The sequence below is a fragment of the Argentina silus genome (genome assembly GCF_951799395.1).
Source record: "Argentina silus genome assembly, chromosome: 2".
In the NCBI taxonomy this organism is placed as follows: Eukaryota; Metazoa; Chordata; class Actinopteri; order Argentiniformes; family Argentinidae; genus Argentina; species Argentina silus.
The window spans coordinates 21,589,054-21,611,430 of NC_139656.1; the positions used below are offsets into that span (position 1 = coordinate 21,589,054).

At 42.9% G+C, this 22,377-nt stretch overlaps 2 protein-coding genes across 7 annotated transcripts; one reads left to right on the forward strand and one right to left on the reverse strand.

Annotated features, from left to right (window-relative positions):
• Positions 1–1,268: 1,268 nt before the first annotated feature.
• On the reverse strand, positions 1,269–10,337 carry LOC310819930 (neuroligin-3-like; the record flags this gene model as incomplete). Of its 5 annotated transcripts, XM_083691349.1 has the most annotated exons (7): positions 1,269–2,088; positions 2,826–3,615; positions 6,015–6,200; positions 7,053–7,202; positions 8,377–8,445; positions 9,017–9,076; positions 9,857–10,337. In XM_083691349.1, the coding sequence occupies 7 exons, from the start codon at positions 10,335–10,337 to the stop codon at positions 1,269–1,271; spliced, it is 2,556 nt and encodes an 851-aa protein (XP_083547475.1). The 5 variants fall into 5 exon arrangements, with proteins under 5 accessions (XP_083547475.1, XP_083547478.1, XP_083547476.1 ...); XM_083691352.1 differs by lacking the exon at positions 9,017–9,076 and having other exon boundaries at positions 8,386–8,445; XM_083691350.1 differs by lacking the exon at positions 9,017–9,076 and having other exon boundaries at positions 8,386–8,435; positions 9,844–10,337.
• Positions 10,338–14,849: 4,512 nt separating this feature from the next.
• cchcr1 (coiled-coil alpha-helical rod protein 1) lies at positions 14,850–22,377 on the forward strand. 2 transcript variants are annotated; one of them, XM_083665133.1, is made up of 19 exons: positions 14,850–14,999; positions 15,175–15,436; positions 15,550–15,717; positions 15,887–16,004; positions 16,348–16,542; positions 16,696–16,859; positions 17,022–17,136; positions 17,401–17,511; positions 17,789–17,932; positions 18,158–18,268; positions 18,727–18,833; positions 19,220–19,332; positions 19,663–19,735; positions 19,898–20,022; positions 20,159–20,347; positions 20,631–20,732; positions 20,881–21,032; positions 21,181–21,328; positions 21,475–22,377. In XM_083665133.1, the coding sequence occupies exons 1-19, from the start codon at positions 14,933–14,935 to the stop codon at positions 21,603–21,605; spliced, it is 2,595 nt and encodes an 864-aa protein (XP_083521259.1). In that variant the 5' UTR covers positions 14,850–14,932; the 3' UTR covers positions 21,606–22,377. The 2 variants fall into 2 exon arrangements, with proteins under 2 accessions (XP_083521259.1, XP_083521260.1); XM_083665134.1 differs by having other exon boundaries at positions 16,696–16,853.

Here is a 22,377-nt window from a genome sequence, read left to right on the forward strand (position 1 = left end):
AATCAAAAAGTGCTGGTCTAAGTTATTCTGTACAAACAAGCCAAGCCAATGGAATCATATCAGTTGGTTAGAATAGGTGGCATCCTAAGCTAATTAAAGCGAAAGTAATATTCTCACAACGTATTTAGCGAACAAAGACACACAAAAAATAAAGGTACTTACAGACAAGCATAGATCGGAGTACAACATTGATTATGATGAAATTGAATACTTCAAACAATGTCAAAACAAATGCCAATTTACACTTTTACATTACACTTTACAAGTGTAAATACAGACACACATTCACTCACTCACTCACACACACACACACACACACACACACACACACACACACACACACACATACACACCTACATGTGCATGCCCTTGAAAATGCACATATCCTCACAAGCACCCACGCTCTCTCTCTTTCTCGCTCTCTGTCTCTCTCTCATACAGAAACACACACACACACACACACACACACACACACACACACACACACACACACACACATACAGAGTACATACGTACATACACATATATGTATATAGGGGTGATATATTGTGCATATTCAAATAGAAATATTGTGGGATAAATTTAATACTTTTACTACAAATTGTAATCAATGTTACAGCAGTAGTTCAATTTATCACAGTCACAGTAACATAGTAGTTCTCTAAGCAGAACATGTTACAGTAACAAGCCATTCCTAAGTCAGTAAGTAAAAAATACCCTTTTAAGTAGTGTACCATGAGTAATATGTATAAAACAGCTTAATAACACACATTTTCAGCTTTTTCACAAATGTCCTTTCAGTCAGTGATGAGTCCAATGTCACTTGTTCCACACATAATTGTTGAAGAACAAAACAGATATTACAGTAAGAAAAAAGCTTCCCATACAAATCCAACTGTACAAACATTATGCTGAGGTCGTACAAGAGAAAGTTAAAAAAAATGTTACCCTCAAAAGACAAGAATGGGAAATAAAAAGCACTTTTTTATTTGGACAAGCTCACAAAAGCTTTTGAAAATGATTATTAGAAAATGACACTGCTAGTAGATTTCCTCTTGTGAGGAGAGACAGTAGTATATTGGCGGTTCTACACCCATGACCAGAAAAAGCTTGCATGGCTGTATGAACATAAATTCAAACCTATTTTACCCCCACAGCCAAACTACCGCTTTGTATTCATTCATAGACGACTGTACAGCTGGCCCCTCCATCTCCATCGCTCTGCCCTCTGCTTTCCCTCTGCCTTCCCTCTGCCCTCCCAGGCCAGACTATACCCGTGTGGTGGAGTGGGAGTGGGGCAGGCCTGTGGAGTTGTAGCCTGCTGGGAATGTGCTGTAGGGGTGCATGTTGGGGAGGCCCATCAGGGAGTTGGGGATCATAGTGATGTTGTTGGGGGTCATGAGGGGAATGTCATCAGGCGAGCGGCGCAGGGTGAGGGTGTAGTCGAGGTTGGGGGAGAGGTGCAGGGGGTCTTGGAGGGAGTCACATTGGTTCATCTGGTTGCTCTGGCTCATCTGGTGGGACAGGCTCTCGTCGATGGTGTTGGTGTGGCTGACATCGTTGCCATTGCTCTGCATCTGGGGGCTGGGCTGGTGGAGGCCGTCCTGGCGGCTGCGCTTGTCCTTGCGGTAGTAGAGGGCGGCGAAGGCCAGCACGTTGAGGAAGAGCAGAGAGGCGCCCACGGCGATGGTGACACTCAGCTCAGTGGAGTAATCTCTGGGATTGGCCACAATCAGAGGGCCTGTCTCCTCGCCACCCTCCCCGTTGCTGCTGTGAGCAGTGGACACGGGCGGCCTCTTGGTGCTGGACGACCTGCTCTTGCCGTTAGAGTTGGTGGTGTCCTGGGGCGGTACCTTGGTGGTGGTGGAGGTGTAGTGGAACATGTCGTGGAGATTGTACAGGTGGGGCACCAGGTGTTTCCAGAAGGCTACCTTGGTGGCGCGGTAGTGGTCCCGGATGCGAGGCTTTAGGCCGATGTGCAGGTACAGCTGGTCATGGGGGTCGTACTTAGACCACGCCACCTCCTCAAACCGGTTGGCCTTGGTGTGGATGAACTTGGTGTCCTGGGGCACTGGCTTGTTGGGGTCTCTGCATGCACACAGTAAAGACTAGGTTAGGATACCATTGAATAAATAGGTTATTATTAACCACACACTTAGGGAAGCCATTATCATTCCATTTGTCTTGTTGACTGGAGATAAAAAGAAAGCTAGATGTAGTGGAGTGTGACTCTTTGATGTAATGCCACAGTCTCTCCTCAAGGGCTCAGCATTCCCTAAATATTTCCTGCTGCCCACCCCAACCATCTTTCTAAACACTACTGATCTCTAGCCTAACTTACTATTGTCACTCATTCAGTGTGTCAGAGGGTGAAAGTGTGTAGGGGTTTTTGTGGTTTTCTGTGTGACTACTGCAGCAGAGGTGTAATGGAGTCAGACTCCATTGTACTATAAATCATGTGTGTCTATGCCTCTGCAAATCAAGCAGTAAAGTATGAAGTCAGACAGCTGAAGGCCCAGTTCCTACATTGTGAATCCATTACCCTTTGAATACATATGCTATTCTCTGTAATATCAGCCTCAGTAATATCAGGTCTGCGTAGTTCTGTGACAGTTCTGCAACAGTATGTCTTGGAATATGAACACTCTTTTCATCTGACATTTGCAGCAATCTTTAAGCCGAGGCACAAATATAAATGAGTATAACTTTGAGAGAAAATAACAATCATTATCCTTTAGAAAAATACCACAATTGCACCTCATTTGAAGTGACTGTACTATAGCAGAGTAGATCATGTGTGAGAGTGGCTGGACCAGTGTACTCACCCACTCTTGGCAAAGTTGGTCCAGTAGGTCATGACCACAGCGCTGAGCATAATGTCGTTCCTGGAGAAGTTGCAGGGGAACAGGTCTGTGGGTCCGATCATGGGGATACCAAAGACATAGGGGACCTCATCTCCGTGCGCTGAGTCTGACCACACAGGCTTCATCAGGCTCTGGCAGTGGTGGTAGAAGGCGTAGAAGTAGGTGGGCGAGCCATAGCGGGCATGCAGGTCAGCGGTCACCACCGAGGGCTCCACCCACTGGTGGTCGGTGAACAGGGCCACCAGGGTCTTCCTCCTGGTCTCTGGGTTGTCTCTGTCAGCCCAGTCCGTGTACATGAACTTGATGGTCTCCCTCAGGGTGTCCTTCCCCTCTGGGTACCCATACAGGCTGTCCACAAAGTCGGAGACGGCAAAGTCAAAGTCACTGCCGGACACGCCGTCCTCCAGGTCCACCACGTTCTCCACAAACCGCAGGCCCTCCCCCTGGTTGACGCCCAGCATGATGTCATAGTTGAGAAACTCGCCTTGCTCCATCAGGATCTCTGGGTCGTCGGGGATGACGTCACCGTCGATGACGGGGCCGAAGGCCACGTGGTAGCGGGCGGGCTGGATGTCCTGCTCCACCAGCTCCCGGGCGGTCTTCTTCTGTAGACAGGCCACCATGTCCAGGGTGTCTAAGACGTTACAGCCCACCCTCTCAGCCAGCATGCGGGTGTACTTGACAGGCTGGTAGTTGACGGCCCAGCTGGACAGGGCTGAGCCACTCTGGATGATGGCTCTGTGGAACAGTCCTAGGGAGATCACAGCACAAACACAAACGCAGATGAGAGGAGGTCTAGCCAACAACCATCTGACACATCCGTGTTCTACAACACACATGTGAATAGCAGTGTTTTCTATGGCTTCTATATAAGGCCATGTTTTACCTAATCCGATTGATTATTTAAATTATAGTGCACTGTTTTATCTAAGAAAGTGTAAGTCAAACATCTTCAACGTCTCTCTTTAAAATATATATATATTTTTTTTTCATAATCTTGATCTGTACTAGTCTCTCAACAACAGACTCTGAGCAGTCAGAAGTAGATGGGCTGTTTTTAGACTGTTTGCTAACTTCTAACTTCCAACAGCGTGGGGGTAAGGGGTGAGCTTTCTTAGGCTCAATAGAATCTTGTTCTTTGTGTTTAGAGGAAAATCAAATCACATTGGGTCTTTCATTTGGGTCTCCACCTCAGAATGCCAATATAAAGATAACAGGCGTTGTATCGGAGCTACATTGCCTGTGAAAAGAGGCTAGATCTGTACTATCTATCATAGATGGGCTCTCTCTATTCCTCTCAATAATCCTCCCTCACAGCATGACCATCAGAACCACCAGTAATGGAGGTCATTGGACAGGTAAACAAAACAATAAACATAGAAAGAAACCATGCGCCAAAACAATAGTACATCAGGAGTGTGTGAGTAGGTGTACTGTATGTGTGATAACAGTCTGCACCCCCTGCAGGGAACCACATCACAGTGGGGTACAAAGTTAGTCACCACATGTTGCTAGTGTCTGTCCTCAATAGCTGCATCCTCAGGGACATGTCCTAATCACACTATTGGGTATGAGAATTGCATTTGCTGGGCATACTATAGTAGTGTATTTCAATCCAATCAAAACAAGCAGCGTAATCCGATGCCCACCTCCTGCAGTGCAAGTCCCTGAGCATTGAGTTGATGAAAACCTTCAAGTTAACAAGACATACTGTACATCCACTAACTCAAACAGACACAACAAGAAAAGAACAGACCACACTGCGCTTCACTCATTCATATACTGTATGATTCACTGTGATTACACAGTATGATTCACTGACTATGAAATGATCACACACCAAGCCACATTTGGTCTGTAGTGAAACTAGCTCATTGTATAAACTTTAGCAAGGAAATAGACATATGATTTGAATATGATGTTTTAAGCATGTCTAAAAATGTAATTTTCCAGTATAAACATTTTGAACACTGCCAACATTTATGGTGGTTCTTGATGAATGATTAAAAAATTAATTTAAGTGAGGAGTTTGAATACCGGGGTGTATCATGACGGCTCAAACTCAATCTCAGAGAGTGAGCCGTAGCTTCTTCTGGTTAGAGCTCTGGTCTAATGTAATAAAGGGCTGATTGATTAGAGGAGAGGCAGAGGAGGTTGTGTGTGTGTGTGTGTGTGTGTGTGTGTGTGTGTGCGTGCGTGCGTGTGTGTGTGTGTGTGTGTGTGTGTGTGTGTGCGTGTGTGTGTGTGTGCGCACGTACGTATGTGTGTGCATGCGCGCGCACGTGTGTGTGTGTCAAGGCACAGATGCCACTGTCTTTGTTTCAGATTTAGTGGCTTTGCTTAATTCATTCACAACCTCCCTCCGTTTAGACTGGTGAGGCTTAGTAGAGGTATGGATGAGGTCTCTCTCAGACCAGGAGAAACCAGTGTGTGTAAAACAGAGTGTAAAACAGAGGTTTAAAGAGAACTGTATTGATAAACCGTGTTGCTGCACAGTGTGCGCATAAATGTGTCGATGTACACGATACTGTAGATAGTTCAACCCCGTACACATTTATAGGCGTTTCTGTTTAAGGGGCTCACTCTTTAAGAGGCAATGCTTTTAGGCTGATTAGATTCAGGAGAGAACAATAGCCAACACTTAACTTTACCATTGCCTCCACTACCCTACCCCCATACCCACACACTTCACTACCTCTGGACCATTTAGAGTTGAACTTGACATAGGAGAATAAATCTCGTGATTAAAATCTCAATTAATTCAGATTTGGTTGAGGACAAGGGTTGGGCACTACAATGTAGAAATGCCTTTAAAATGTGAAATACTACAGAAATGAAATCTAAAATATCGGTTTTCTTTTTGCATACAAGCATCAGGGTAAAGGGGATAAAGTAACTGCCCTGTCACTGGATAAAGTAAGCCACTACCCTGAGGCAAGACAGGAGAGCACAATATATGTACAGTATGGTGATGCTCAACATGATGGTAATTTAAGAGATGCAATACTAGATACACAGACATCTAGTATGTGTCTGTGCTTAGTACTGCAGGCTGATGAATCACTGTGCCTGTGTTTATCCCCATTGGGCATTGGTTTTCACTGTTGAGCATCCCAGCCCCCCTCCTGTCTCAACAGGTTGAGAACTTACCCTCTGAATGGTGGGACAATGTCAACAGACTGACACAAGAGGCGCCAATTCCAGATCCAAAAACAGTGATGCGACCCGGGTCTCCTCCGAAATAGCCAATGTTCTTACTGATCCACCGCAGGGCTTGGATCTGGTCCAAGAGACCATAGTTCCCTTTAGCTGCCTGGTCACCTGTACTGAGGAACCCTGAAATGTGCAGTAGAGGACAGAGAAAATTACTTTTTGGTCTGAGATCAGTGCAGGTTAAATACTTTACCACAAGGTCCAACACATCACTCTGAACTTCTGCTCCTCCTGACAGCATTGACCCTTGTCATAAGGACACCATCACTACATGTTTGCCTTAGTGGCAACCTCTCCTATCCTCTATTCCAGTGTGTATTGATGCAGTCTACATTGGGACAGAGCCAAGTAAGCTACAATATCCATCACAGGGAGATGGGCAGGCCCTCCCCGCCCCTCACACACAGATGGATGAAGTGTTACAGCAGTGATGTCACAACAACAAGAAAGACTCCTGACCTTGGCTGTGAATCTTGCATACCTTCCTTTTTAAATCAGTCTTTCAGAGCTGCCAAAGACTCTCAATCTCTCTGCAGGTTAGATAAATTCACCTCAAGGAAGATGAACAGTGAAAGTTGAAACAGTGCTTTTAAATACAGTAAAAGCAGCTTGTTTGCTCAAAGTGCAGGGTAATGGATATTCACGCCCCATGTCCTCTGAGAACATTACTTTTCTGCATATCTCATCTTACTCACTTAATAATACAATATCAACATGGCTGTATACATTTTTAGGAGAATCTTTTCAAAAGATTAATATAATTTGATACCAACACATGACAAGATATAAGATGCTAGATTTAGCTCATTCTTTCAAGTTTGAATGATTGAAACCAACTCAGTGTATCAACTAATGGAAATAAATAAAGTACAGTGGAGAGAAAAGTATCAACTTCATGAGAAGAAAAATACTTCTCTTCCCAATGTCAGTATTTCTTTTCCAAGACTATCAAAGACACTGAGAATATCCTATCACCTAATACGCCGACCCTGTAGTTGAGAGTGACAACGATGACATTCCCATAGCTGGCAAGAACACTCCCATCGATCATGTTCCCTGTGCCCTCCATGTAGGATCCTCCATGGATGTAGACCATCACAGGCTTAGGTTCAGAGTCCCGGATGTCTGCAGAGACAATCAACCATTTACACATGCACTTAACAACAACTCCCAGAAACTAAACTCTAAAACATAATTTAAGAGAAAGTCAAGGTAATGGCTCTGATTACAGCAGATGTGCTTTGGTGATCAAGGCTGTGGTTGAGAAGCACCAATGGAGACAAAAATGCAAAGCAAGGATACTCATCATCAGAGACTGTTTAAAAGTGAATGTTTCTACTGTAACTTTCAGTTTCTCATAACTGCGTTCATACTATACTGTACGTGTTCACACTGTTCAACAGAGCATGCTCATTCGAGCAAGGTGGCGTTTTATGAGTGCCACATTCATCAATGAATTTGGCAAAATGGCAATTCATGTCGCATCTAAAACAACAAAAGAAAGAGATATTGTTTGTTAGGATCAGACATCTGAACTGTAATGGTGCAGTGTTCTAAATGTCCATGTAAGAGTGGTATTTATATATGGGACAAAACAGTTCAAGTGTTCATGTGAAGGGTTCAGTACTTATGTGAGTTTAACACAGACCATAATGTATGTATAATCCTGTGTTGCCATAAAATAACACAAACAATCACATACACATACACTTATGACATTTCCTATCATACACTGCAACAAATGAAAAAAAGGGAGTACTGATTGCCTCATATGGTCACGCCATAATATAGTCTCCCATGTGTCTCAAGAAGAGTTCATACGAATTGTTATAAACAGCACTGGATTGTTATAAACAGCACTGGATATCCCTAAAAGAACATACTTATGTTAAAACTTAAAACAACGTTAAACATACTTTGAGTATATTTGAAGAAACATGTATGAGTACATATATCTAATTGCCACCGCATTTGTAGTACGCAAAAAAAGCAACAAATCCTGTAAGCACCCATTGGACCAGCGTTCAAATGCTGCCATTTTGAGAAATTGACCCGCACACCTACATTTGTCTTCAAGGGAGAATGTCAGAGGGAATGTATCCAGTGTCCCAAAAACAAAATCCATGACAAAAAAATTGGCAAAAAAAACATGGCTAAGAAACTGCAAGAATCAAAACACTATTTTGCAATCAATGACTTCCATCTCTGAAGTGTCAAAGGTTTGTCAAGAAATGATGTCTGTGAAAATATCAAAAATCTAAAGGAATAAAAAATAACTCATGCATTAAACTCTGAGCACCAAAAATACCTTCAGCCTTATCACTGTCACCATGAGAGAAATCCGCGCCTTGACTCTTGCTTTGGGTCCCTAGGATCAAATGAGGGGGGGAAAACAAAGAAAGTACAAGAGAATTCAAAAAATAGCATGATTGATATTGTGATATTGAATAGATATCGAATCCATCTCAGAAAATCAGTGGAAAAAGAAGAAGAAAAAATATAGGCTATGCCTTAATTGAGAGAGCCTCCTTTTCCCTGTCAACCCATCTGTCTGAAAAAAGGTTATCAACATACTGACAAACAGTATATTTTGACATTAATATGATATGAAATATGGTACTCTAATAAAAATTTTATATAAATGTGGTCTTCAAATAAACATGTAATGAGTGGATGCAATTGTGTGGAATGATCATTACTCTTTGGTGAGCTCTGAATACAGAAACAGGCACACATGCATCATGCACCCACACTCATACACAAACGCAAACATGCCCTCCACGCATGCACGCACACAAATTGACAAGACAGATATTTGTCTTTGCTGTTTTTAATATCTCAGCAAAACTTGCATAGATGATGATGCTGGGTTCTTGGTTTTTAGCAGACTCTCAAGTCACTCTCGGCTCCCTTTGTCCATCCTTTGTTAGCTTACATACCTTCTTCTCTACATACTTTCTTGTTGGGTTTTCTGGCACATTCCTTGGATATTCTTTTGACTGAAAAATGAATGAAAGACTACAAAATAACAAAAAGCTCTGAAAGATTATAGATGCATGCAAACCACTGAGACCCAACCCTGTCCATTTTGCATCACCTCTGGACAGTCAAGGGAGGGAGGGGGAGATCACTACAGAGATATTCATAAGATAAAATCATAATCATAATGAATAAACTGTGCTGCACACAGTCCACTTTCACATACACTCTGTTTATGAGCCCTCATATACGACACAGAATGAAGGAAATGTCTTAATCAATCACAAAAGCTTTTACTGGAGATATAGCACTTCTGTATTTGTCCAGTAAATATTGATCAACTGATCAACTGCATACAAATAAACTTACTGTACTTCAACTCTTACACTGTTAAACGACTCCGATTGCAAACAATTCTACAACTGGCATCTATATTTCACCAGCATGACACGGCTTTACAGTGTCAAAACTATTGGCCTGTTAACAGCAGTAGGATAAAGGTCATGCTGGAGGATATACTCTGCCTTCAAATGATTTGTTGTTGAACATACATATTCATTTGTTTTATATCTATGTGTGAAAGCATGTTTCTTTGTAAGAGAGCACAGGAGAGGAACTCAACAGTGATATGCGGTGAGGAGTTGATGACATGATTTCAACTTGAGGTGGCACAAATTAGATGGACAATGACAACTGCTCATGCTCAAGACAGGATGGTCGCCAGATGACAGCAAGGCCAATAAAGTGGTCATTGAAGGACATGGATTGGCATTTTCGTCCATTTTACCCGACCGACTCACCATCCTCTGTTGGAACAAAGATGTTTAAATATAAACAGTCTTCATTCTGCTCCTGAATGTACGTGGCCACTGTGTCCAGGTTATAGGTGAACCATATGGGCATCATGATGTCGGCCACTGTGTTGCGGATGTTCTGTGGACACACAGGCGTAAAGTGGGTAGCATTCTTGATCCCGGACCAGGAAGAGGGCTGGTCTGGGGGCATGAAGCGCTTCTCACCCATGGGAGGGGCAGCATATGGGACCCCCAGGTACTGGTCAACAGGTCGAAGGACCTCACTAGGCACAGGTACCCTGAGGCCCCTCAGTTTTCCATACTGGGTGTTCACAGTAGGGTAAAAGTTCTGGCTTGTTGCCTCGGTGAATGGCCAGTAGGAACATAACATCCACCATAAAAGACCACAGCGAGTGATTTTTGCAGTTCCTCGTCCATGTGATAGGTGTACAGGCAACAGACGGTCTCTCAACGCTGCCAACCACATGGTCTGCCTCCTGCACAACAGCAATGCACACTCTAGTGTCCTCTCAACCTGTGACCTATTCCTGTTAATCAGACATCACTGAACGTGCACTTGTCTCCAATAGTTAGCAAAAACAAATAGACCAAAACCAGGTATTCACTCATCTCCAGCTCCAACTTTCATTGCTGTTCAGTATCCAGATCTGAAAACAACAAAAACAAACAAATGGTTAGCGTAAATAAATATAAAAATCAGTGGGGGTTTTTGTATCTAAAACTGTGGGCTTTAATGCTCCTGAGTATACTGACTTGTAAACCAGGACTATGTTGCCAGATTACTCAAAAACTGGGGCTGCTAAATATACATTTCCAGAGTGGCTCATCATCCACATTCTTACACAGAAGATTGGCTCCTTGTGGACAACCCACACAACCATTTCAAAAAAACTAATCGCTTGGGAGAACAAAGGACACACCACAGTGGTGAGTGTGGTAGTCCTCTCTGTAACCTCGTTGAGACCAGGCAGTATTTCCTAGTTTGGAAAGCCTGGGGAAATGCTTTGCAGAAAGTAACTACCTCACAACACGTTAAACCAATCAAATCCCTTGCTTGGGCAGAGCAAAAAAAAACCAACAGAATTCAGTTTTTCCTTCAGGTTTTCTTTCATTTTATTCAATGTTGCAAGCTAATATAGGCAACAACTCTCAACAAAATAATCGTCTCTGATCAGAAAAGACGACACACATAACCACAAGTAACCATTCTGCTGTCATATAAATAAAATTGCAAGCAAATTCTCCCAGCGCTCTGTACAGTTCAATCAAAGCAAGAACTGCTAATCTAAAATTATCCAGACCTCCAAAAGAGGTGTGAAAACAATGTATGGAGGTATGGCTACGTGAGACTATCCTCTCTGTAATCCAGCTGTATGTAAATATATATCACTGAAAACATGCTCATTGTCCTGCAATGTCTTTATTTTTAAAAAGAATGTGCAAATGAGCAATACCATTTTCACATTTATGTTAAATGATTACACCTCTTCATGACTCCAGTGTGGGTTGACATCACTATGGGGAGAAGATTGGAGCTATCTGAAAAACCATCTGCATTGATGTAGGCGGAATGCTGTGTATGGTGCAATGCATCTGGAACAAAACGATTAAGTATGTTCACTTTCTCTTTAAAATGACCCCGTTTTTTGGGGTGTCAATTAAGTTTAAGTAAAGCAATAACCACACTGGCGTAACTATTGAGTTACCAACACCTGTATGGTAGGTGCTATTATTATGCTCTAAAATGATGCCTGTGCATAGGGCCACACCAGCAAGGCACCAACACTGCACTAAAATAAAAACATTATCAACAAATAGAACAGTAGGCTACCACTGAGCTGAAGGCAGCATAAACAAATAGTAATGAGACTGCTGGGTCATCAGGTTCAGGACTTGCTTGTCAATATGGATGACTTCAAAAACATGCAAGAACAAGCTTGTTCACCTAAATCAATTTCCTTAGCCATTATTGATCAGGGAATTGGGACTGCTGAGAGAGAGCAGATTGATTCTCTCAACCTGCAGACACATTTCCTGAGTCTTCAAAGTCATCTATCTCTCAATATATCAAAAAACTGTGATTTAAAGGATACTAACAGTTTCTGTCAACACCTTCAGAATACATTAATAAGAAACAATAACAAATGAAAAAGGAAAAAAGTAGCGCCATGTATGTAACACTATGCAGTCAAAATGTATAATTTTCCATTACCTTATAACACTCATATGTTTGTTAAGAGATTTGCATTTTAATTTAGGAAATGTTCATATGGAGACAAAAACAGAAGGGAGCTTGTCAGTGGTAAGCAGGTTAAACATTTCTCTAGCCGTTCATCTGGAGGCCAGGCAAAACTGACGGGGTATCCTCCCTGAACATAGAATTGTGTTTAGACACCAGCAGGGGAGATGGAAGAGACTTCACCACGAGACATGAATACGAATAGATAGGCCTAAAGCCCACTGTCTCTTCTGGAGGTGCAATGCCGTGGCAATCTGATGCGTAGAGTGCGTTTCAAGAAACGCAGAGTGCGTTTCAAGAAATAGGCTACATTACATCCCGGCTTTTCATCATGCTTGCAATAAATCCCTTTAGTCCCAAACGGCTTGCAATTTGTTTAATTGTCAATTGAACTGCAGTCTTCAAATTTGCACATTATACCCCTGAGCATTACAGACATTTTGGTTAATAATTTTAGGAGACAAAAGCGAGAGCGTGGACAACATTTGTCAGTGTCATTTGAACTTAAACGGTTAGGCCCATGCTTTCAAGTCGACTCCCAAATGCAGACAATTGTCAGAAGTTACACCTCCAACAGGTGTGTTAAGATCATGCATCATAGAATCATACACAGTGTTCTATTTGACAATGTTTTAGTCGGCCTATTCTAATAATTCATCCAGGTATTTAGATTGGATCTGAAATATATACCAACCGTGGGGTCGTTTTTGCGGCGACAGGCCCACAATTATCATATGAGAGTATGCTTCACTTCAGCACCACCACCAGCCAACCATAACCAAAATCACAACAAGTCAATGGGCTACACATGGAGACTAATTGGAGATATGACGGACACCTAGACTGATATGGATCTCAATCGTTTCATATGACTACCGACATGTTTACGGTCGCTACTATGCCCACAGAATGGTGATGGATAAGATAACGGAGTGCAGTGCGTAAAGCAGGGCTCGCTCTTGAGGCGTGCAAGGTGGTATACCAAATCCCGCGCCCTTGCAACCGTATCTGTTTAATTCTTCAAAATCGTGCAATTTATAGCCTACCACAACTCATTGGAATACAATCCATGCCATACATTGTTAAAGTGTGAGATGGTGGTCTTAATGTAGCTGAACACCTCTTTGAAGGTGAGCTGATGCCATCGATTCATCAATGATGTAGTAAACGATGCGTTAAAATGGAAAAGGAGACTGAAAACCAGACGTTCACAAAAAAACAAGCCACAGCCCTGCTCCTCCAAATTCCTAATAAACACTAACGATGCGGTAGAATAATACAAATGTAGGAGCTGTTTAACCTAATATCTAACATGAAAATATCTGAAGAAATATGATGCAAATCAATTAAAACATGCCGCAATTAATCAAGATGAATGTTCTTACAATACCCCTGGACTTGCTGTGTGAAATCGTGTGTATATCTTGCCAAACCGTCAGCTCACGGTCGGTGCCGTGGTAAAGGGATTTTTCGACTCACCTGCTTATAATACGGAGGATATCCATCTCGGGCTTAGTCTATTCTTCTCCCTATCATTCCGTCTTCATGGGACTGTAATGATGACCACATTTAAATGTTTTTCATGAATTAATTGGAATGATCAAGCTCTCAATTAACATGTTATTGTTTGTCTTCTTGATTAAAATTAATATCTTAGCTCTTACTGCCTGTGTGCGCGCTGCGCGTTCACGACGGCAAGGTCAGGAGCGCCCACTGCCTGGCGCGTTTCTAGGCAACCATGGATACGTGTGATCCTGGTGTGAGCTGACAAACAGGAGGCAGAAAATAAAAAAGTAAAAGGAATCTATTCGTGAGTCGTCTAAGATGTTCATTGGGGCACATTAACTTGCAATAAATGATTCAAACTAATTTGTTAGCGTAGACTTCTACATCGATAGGTCTTTCCTTGGCCTGGGTTAATAAATAGCCTCGCCCCTATGCAATAAAAGATAGGCCTGCTATCATCTAGGCCAAATTTAAAATAAACGTAGGCCTATGTGTGATACGATTAGGAAAACGAACTCTCATTACGGATGTGATTTACCCCATCGTCCTGACAATTATGTGAATCATTTGTGAGTGAGTGAGTCTCTGTGTGTGTGTGTTAAAGAGATTAATTTGTCCATAAATAAATAGATTTTTTATCTCGTTTGTAACTCACTCATCCAACACCCGTCTGCCTAGTTGTGCAGAAGATAGCCTAGTACTTGGTACCGCTCGTCGCGATTTTGAACACCACCAGCCGGGCCAACTTACTCTCTGCAATAACGAAAGATGAAATGTACCAGTTTTTCTCCATCATTTCTGGAACAATAATGATGTTAATTGCTCTCACGTGGTCTGCCAGTCCCAGCTGTGTGGCACATTACAATTAGTGTTGTGTTGTCAATAAGGCCTTCCCTAACCGTTTTTGTATAACGCAAGAAGCTGAAATGAAACATTGTTGCATTGCCAGCCTATGCCTAGCCTATATTTGTCAGACGAAACGGGATTTTGCATCCCACCCTAGACCTCCTCCTACATCACCCTAACCCACATCCATCTAAACAAACACACTGCAACTGAGTTGAGTAAAACACTATTCTATCACACCATTTCTGTGTGGGAGGCACTGGCACCTCTCGGTTCTCTCCATCGCGCCACCAGATAACGTTTGGCGCCCTCCATAGGCGCAACCATAGAATTAGCGACGTAAACGCCTAGCAACGTAAGCAGGAAGTATACAGTTACCATGATTTTTAAATAATGGCGCATACAGTGTCCTCCTTTAGCTAAACCAGAGGTTGTTTTAGATTTGTTTGTGATCATTCTATCTCACGGCCATGGAGAAACGTATTGAGGATGAAAAGCTTAATGTCCCTTGCGACTTTGTGGCATCAAGTGTCGCAAGTAAGTGAGCTTTAGCTAGCTGACTTAGCCAATGTTAACGTGTTATGCACCAGCTCTAGTCCTCCTAGCCACAGACATTGGTACACCTGCTTGCTCACGTACTGTAACTTTACTTGTTGATGATAATCATAACTATTAGCATTGTATTTGTTGTAATACCTACCTTGTTACTTAGGGCCAGGGGATAGCCAGAGGAACCTGATGCCCCCATCCCATTTTACAACAAGCACCCAGTCTTACTCAATGGCAATACCAGCGGCTAGGGGACGGGGACGAGGGACAACACCAATAACGTGGCTCACCCCTGCACCAACGCCACCAATGAACCCTGGCTCTGCAAACCCATGGCTTGCCATGGCGCAGGCAAAACAGGAAATTCTGGATTTGCGCAGGGAAAACCAGAGGATTATGCCACAGGGTGACATCTCTGGAGGAAGGTGCCCCATCTGCAACCCACATTATATTTAATTCCATAATGCTGTCCATTCACTTTTACCAAAGGGTATTTATTATCCCCCCCCCCCCCCCCCCCACACACACACACACACAGATCTGGAGAAAGAGGTGAGCAGTCCTCTAGATGGGACACAGAGTGGAGACTGGACATGGAGCGACTCAGGGCTGAGGCTGAGAGGCTAAGAGGGCAGGTGGAGGCACTGAAGGATGCTGCAGGGACACAGAGGGAGGAAATGCGAGACAAAGAAAGCTCCCTGAACAGGTAAACTCTGGTATATGGTAGTGGCTAATCCTTTGAAATGGAATGTCTTTATTGATACTTAAGATTGGTAACACACAAGGTGCAAGATGCACAAGATCAATGTAGGTGTGTAATTGTGTATCCTGCCTAACACTCTACCCCACTCCTAAGTTTAAATTCCTTATTACAGGCAGAGTCATGAAATTGAGGTGATGCGTGAGGAGTTGTGTAAGACTAAGACTGAACTGGGCCAGAGCAGTGTGGAGCTTGCTCAGAAGAGGGAGGAAAAGGAGAGACTCAGCAACCAGGTACCGCTTGTCCACAACAATGTCACAACAATGATTTTCATCCCAGTCCACCTGTGAGATATGTTGTTCGTAACAGATTTAAAGTTCTGTGGTTTTTCATCTGGCCAACAGCAAGTGCTAATGACCCAGTAGATAGCGAACATGGTAAGGAAGCCAGCATAATACTTGTAACCACTGATTACTCCAATAGCGAATCACTGTGTCAAGACATGCTTTGTTTAAATCAATACATTGCTCTCAGTTGTATATCTACAGTATCTATCTATCTATCTATCTATCTATCTATCTATCTATCTATCTATCCACTCCTTTAAATTTGTATTTGGACAATTTTGTTGTGTAGCTGGAAAAACTAGAAATGGAGTCCAGGGTTGAAATGGAGAAGCTGAGGAAGGAGGTTGAGAGGAGTAGACAGGAGGCACAGAGGGTGACCATGGAGGCAGAGACCGCCAGGCTTCAGGCTGGGGAGGGAGCCAAACACCAGGCACTGAAACTAAAGGAGCAACTGGAGGAATCATGCAGGAGACAGGAGACAGAGGTGAATCTGACCCTTTAAGACAGTTTTAATTGTGATTAGAAAATGTCTGCATTATTTTGCATATCAAATTAACATGACACCAAAGACAACTTTTTAAAGAATTAATGGTGTTTATCTTTATTGTGCCTCTCATTCTATATCTGTTCTCTCCAGCTGCAACAGTTGACTGTTCACCATAGCACAGAACTGGCCACTGTGAGTCAAACCAACTCTGAGCTGCAGGAGAGACTATGTCACATGACACAAGAGTTGACACAACTGAAGAGCTGTCTACTGGAGGTTTCTGCAGATAGAGATGGGCTGAAAGAACAGTTAAGGTGTCATGTTTGATATTGATTTTGAAATACTCCCAAGGGCTTATTGATGAGTTTTAATTATCGTTAGGTTCTAACTTCTTGGAAATCAAAGTGATTTATGGAGATTCAATGGATGAATCCCACCAAAATACATATATAATGTTGGGGTTCTTATTTTTTCAGCCACATGTGCAATGTTTTTGAGACTCAGTCAGCAACGTTGCAGAGTCTTAGAAATTACATTGGACAACTTTCCCCTGAGAGAGGGGAGGAAGAGAAACTAACGGAAACTGTTCAGGTGGGGAGATGCATTGACGACATTGAATTAGATCAAGTAACTTGTGTGGCTCAACTGAACAGTCACACACACACATTCATGGGAAATAATAATTTTGTAGTAGATTAGATATTATATTTAAAATAATATTTTTGCTGACCGCAGGCTAGGAGAATGTCCACCTGGGCTAGTAGAAATGGTAGTCTACTAGCCTGGCTGGCCAGTGCCCATACCTTGCCTACAAGTATGTAATATTTTAGTGTTCTAATCTAAATGCTTTTGTAGAGGCTGAGTAGAGAGAAGGAGGCTCTTCAGGTGACAACAGAACTTTTGACAGTCAGACTCAACTCTGTGAATGATATACTGGCCCTACAAGAGGAGGAAATGGTTGAGAAAGTGAGTAATGTTTGTTGTTCATTTGATTTCTCCTGTTTGTGTGTGAACTTCACTGCAATAAGATCCCTTTATCTTTGTCAGAAAAAAGTCAGGAGAAATGATGAGCTGAACTACACACTGACACAGTATTGTGTTGTAGTATCATTTTCTGTATTGCATGGAAACAAAAAAACAGTTTTGATTTACGTCCACTATGCATTTCATTGCATGAACAATTGATTCATTGAGTCTGGTTGAGAAGTGTGTGGCCAGAGTTAAGGCTGTGTCCCGTCCACAGACCCTGATGGACCCACTCTTGAAGGCTGGCCCTAAAGGTACTCGAGTGCTACGTCGCTGGAGAGAGAAAGTGTTCACGTTGTTGGTCCAGCTTCGTTCTAAGGACATTGAACTGAGAGGAGAAAAGGACAAACTTCACTCAACAGTACGTTATTTAAGAGAATACCTAAGTCATTATCAATCTTTGCTTTTGTTTGAAAAAATGTAACACACAAACAGCCTTTCTTGTCTAATGTTATAAGTCACTGTTACGGTAAAACAGGGTTCAGCTATTCTCATAGGCATTGTTTGACAAGTGAAATGAATTTCCAAAACACATTGAAATATGTTAGTACATTTGTGGGTCCATTGTATGTCCTTTTTGATTCAGATCTCCTCCCTGGAGCAGGAGGTAAAGAAGGAGAAGTATCAGGCCAGTGTGTTCCAGCACAGTCTGCAGGACAGAACAGCTCAGCTGGACCTGGAGAGGGTGGGGAGGGAGGTGAGCAACAGGAGAGGGCCTCCTCTGAAGTGTCTGAATGGATCTTTTGATAGGATGATGTTCCTCCATTTTGTTGAACCATAATGCATTTTTCAGTTGCCATGGGGAGTGGCAGTTACCTATGCAGTTTTATCACAGCAGAGGGCGCTACTTCACATGAAAAACCTATTCACCACAAGCAGTATTTCAAGAATACCATCAGATACACTAACAATATCCTTTCAGAAATAGTTATTCTGATCAGAAGTTCCTGATTAAATGTTCAATAATGAAACATGATGAGTGATGAAAAATAAGTGCAGAAGTCTTAAAGACTTCATAGTGTGATATTGACATTCAGCGGCTTTTTAAACCTTCTGCATTTTCAGATGATATCTTATCAAAAGGTCATGATGGTGTAATCAGAGAGAAGGTATTTAGTGGTTTTCTGATGGCTGACGTGGTGTTTGTCTATCCAGGCAGTGGAGCAGGAGGTGGCCAGGTCTCTGAGGGAGAACACCGAGTTGAGGAGCGGGAGTCAGGAGGCAAGGGCTGGCCTGAAGATCATGACAGAGGCAGTGCAGAGGTAAACTAGACAGGCCAGCCCCACATGAAAATCACCTGAAAAATGCCACCTTCTCTCCTTTGTCAAGTTTTAGTATTTAGATCAAATTCTTGTGAGGAAAAAGGAATGCTTATGATTCTTTCTCATCATACTTGTTATCCTTTACTACTGAAGCCCATTTTATGGCAAGCATTGTCTGATATTGTACTGTATGACAAGGTGCAACTTTGATATTGGGCACCTAGTTTTGTCCAGACTCAAGTTCATCTTACTTCATCACATGTGTTTTGTAATTGAATTCATGAAAGTAAATTAAACTGGACACATTTGTATACTCAACCCTGAAGCTAATCCTCTTTTGATTGTAAATCATTTTAGGGTAATGTGTAACAGTTCTTTCTCTATAGGTACTGTCTGGCATTTGAGGCTAAGGTGGCAGAAATGGAGACCATCCAAACACGTCTGAACAGTTTTGGCCAGAGGCTGACCTTTGCTAAAAGAAGAGTGGACACAATTCAAGGTATGGCATTGGTTTTGTTTTTGTATTCATAAGTGATATGTGTGATACTGTTGATATTAGCTAACTATAATCAAATGTAATTGGATGAATGAGTAAAGTTGGTGGCATTACTTTTACATTTGGCTGGACATTAGAATGCTCAACCCCCCTTTAGTTACCTCCTGTTAATCATATAACTTAACTTACTTACTTGTTTAACAGTATACAGTAATAGTGCGTTAGAATGATACACCCCATGATAATCCAGAGTAGTGTTTAAGTTTGGAGTGCTTTATTTGGTGCAGACTGTATAGTTTGATGAGATAAAGACCCTGTGCTGTTCTCTCCCAGGACTGATGATGAGGAAAGAGGCCCTACGGAGAGTACAGCAGGCCACTAAACCAGCTGACACTGTCTCAGAGAGGTACTGAACCCTAACTGACTGCACTGGACCTCCTCGGGTCTCACAGAACCTCACTGGTCCAGTTAGTGAGGATAAGGCCTTGATTTGTAGTAGTACTGCCTGCCTGTCTTGCCCTCTCCATGTCCCAGTGGCTGACTAGAGGTGTTGTCCTGTCTGTTGCAGTGCTTCTGTCAGAGACCTCCAGGCAGAGTTGGCCTTGTCATGTGAAGAGAGAGACAAGCTCACACACGAACTCAAAAGAACTCCAGAGCTCATTGAGAACGCCCTGGCTGATCTCAGGGAGCAGAGTGAGTTGACTCATCTATTTGGAGATGTTGACTTGGGGATGTGAATTCCATGTACTATGTTACCCTCAATATCCATGCACCATGTGTTTTAAACTGCAGTGTCTGTGTTCCCCCCCTCCCCTCTCCTCTCTGTCAGATGATGTTGAGCTGCGGCAGCTGAGGCAGGCTGTAGAGCAGAGCAGGGAGGAGACCCAGGAGGCCAGGGTAGGTAGGGGGGAGGCCCAGCAGAGGCTGCAGGAGGCCCACACACAGCTGGAGGAGAGCAGCCTCACCCTGGAGCAGCTCCATGCCCAGCTGCTGGGCCAGCAGGAGCAGAGTGACAGAGGTAAGAGAGGGGTCAGGGTGGCTCTCAGTACGCCGTGCCAGCATGGTTAGGGACCATTCTGTTTTATAATTTGTCTGTTCATTTCTCTGTTTCTGTGAGATGTTTTGGTTGTTGAATTGAAAAATTAGTTTTGTTCTCTCAACTGAGGTGAACTGAAATGGAATGGATTTAACATACTGTAAAGTAGATGTTAGATGCACGTTGAGTGTACTTGTGTTGAGCCTAGACAAGCCTATATCTCCTTTATTTATTTCCATCCCTGGTGTTGACTCTGGTCCATCAGCCCTGCAGCAGAGAGTGTCTGATACAGAAGATCGCTGTGCTCAGCAGCTGAGGGTGATGGAGTCTCAACTCAACACTGCCAGGAGAGAGCACACCAAAGCAGGTACGCGACTTAACACATGTCCCAACACAGACAGGTGGAGTTGAGAGGAAATCATGCATGCTGGAAATGTAGTGCTGCCAAATATGGGGCTGCCTGCTGTCCAGATTGTATCCTTATGGCTATTGTGTCGATGTTGTGTCTGTTGTAGTGGTGGCTCTGAGACAATGTGAGAGACAGGCAGAGAGAGAGAGGGGGCAGGAGAGAGAAGCACAATGCCTGCAAAGTGAACACACAAAGAGAGAAATCCAGGATTTACAAAAACTACTGCAAGAAAAGGACAAGGACAGAAATCTGCTTTTGGTAAGAACATTTGGAAGTGTATTTATTGAAAGTTTACTTTGTGTAAAAATATGTTTTGTAAATTCAGTTTGACAAACTTGCTCTGATCAATACCAAATATGACCCCTTTTATATATTTGACATCCATGTTCATTCAACCTGTGGTCAGGCAACGATCCATGAGAGAGGTCTGATGAGTGAGTATAAGAGGGCTCGGACCACTGCAATGCAGACCTCTGTGGCCATGGAGGAGCAGGAGCGGGGGAGACCAGCAGGAAAGACCACTCGGGGAGCCAGAGACAAGCCACCAGCCAGAGGTGAGGTGACCTCCCCTAACACCATGTTGTCCTATTGTCTTTGAAATGTTGCTATCAAGCAGAACAGAATGATTGTTTGACAACTCATGAATAGCATTTACTGTACAAAGTAACCGGATGAGTGTGCTGTGTGTGTCCCCTGTAAGACTCTCTCCTGGCAGTGCTGGGGGATCTCCAGGCTCTGAGTGCTGCTGTAGTCCACAGCTCAGAGGACTCTGCGGAGGAGGAGGGACAGGGGGACTGTATGGGACACAGCCACACCAGACCACTTACTTAAGTGACAAAAACAACCAGCAGCCTCTTAGCCATCTCTGTACCCCATGTCCAGGATTTGTCTTGGACTGAATTTGAACTATTTAAGACTCAAACCTTTTTTGTGATACTGTCCACAAGTTCTCAAGACAAGTTGATGTTTTTTTCTGTCATTGTGTTGTTGAAAGATTTATTTTAGGTTTATTTTATATGGTAAGATCTTTGTGTACTGTATTTGACTCCAATTAAGTGCCTTTTTTCGTGCCTTTAAAACACAACAGGCATGTAATTGCATGACTTTAGGTCTTAGTGGGCCAAATTAATTCTTTGTCCAGTGAAATGTCTTAATGTCAATAGGTTAAGTGCCTTCTAGATTGTTCTAGTGAGAGTTGACTTTCCCTCTTTGGCTGGTAGCTGCTGATAGATGACTGACTGTGATGAGTTCATAGCAGGTAGGCTCTTCAGGGGCTAATCAATAAGTCAATGTGCTTTCTCCCAGGGCCTCACAGCAAGGAGGAGCATGACAGGAAAATCAAATGAATTGATAGCCTCATTCCAAACTCAGCGCTGGTGGAGGAGTCTAAATAACAGGCTGAGTTATGGCCCTAAGTGCTCTGAATTGTAGCACTCGAGCAAGGAGATAGACCTCTGCCGACATTTCTGTAGTCTTGTTAATGGATTGTATGTATGTACTGGTAGCTGAAGATATGGATCAACTTCTGGTTTGACAAAGTTCTGTTTTGTTTTGTGTGACTTAATAATGTGATGTAATAAATTATATTGATATTGGAAACTTA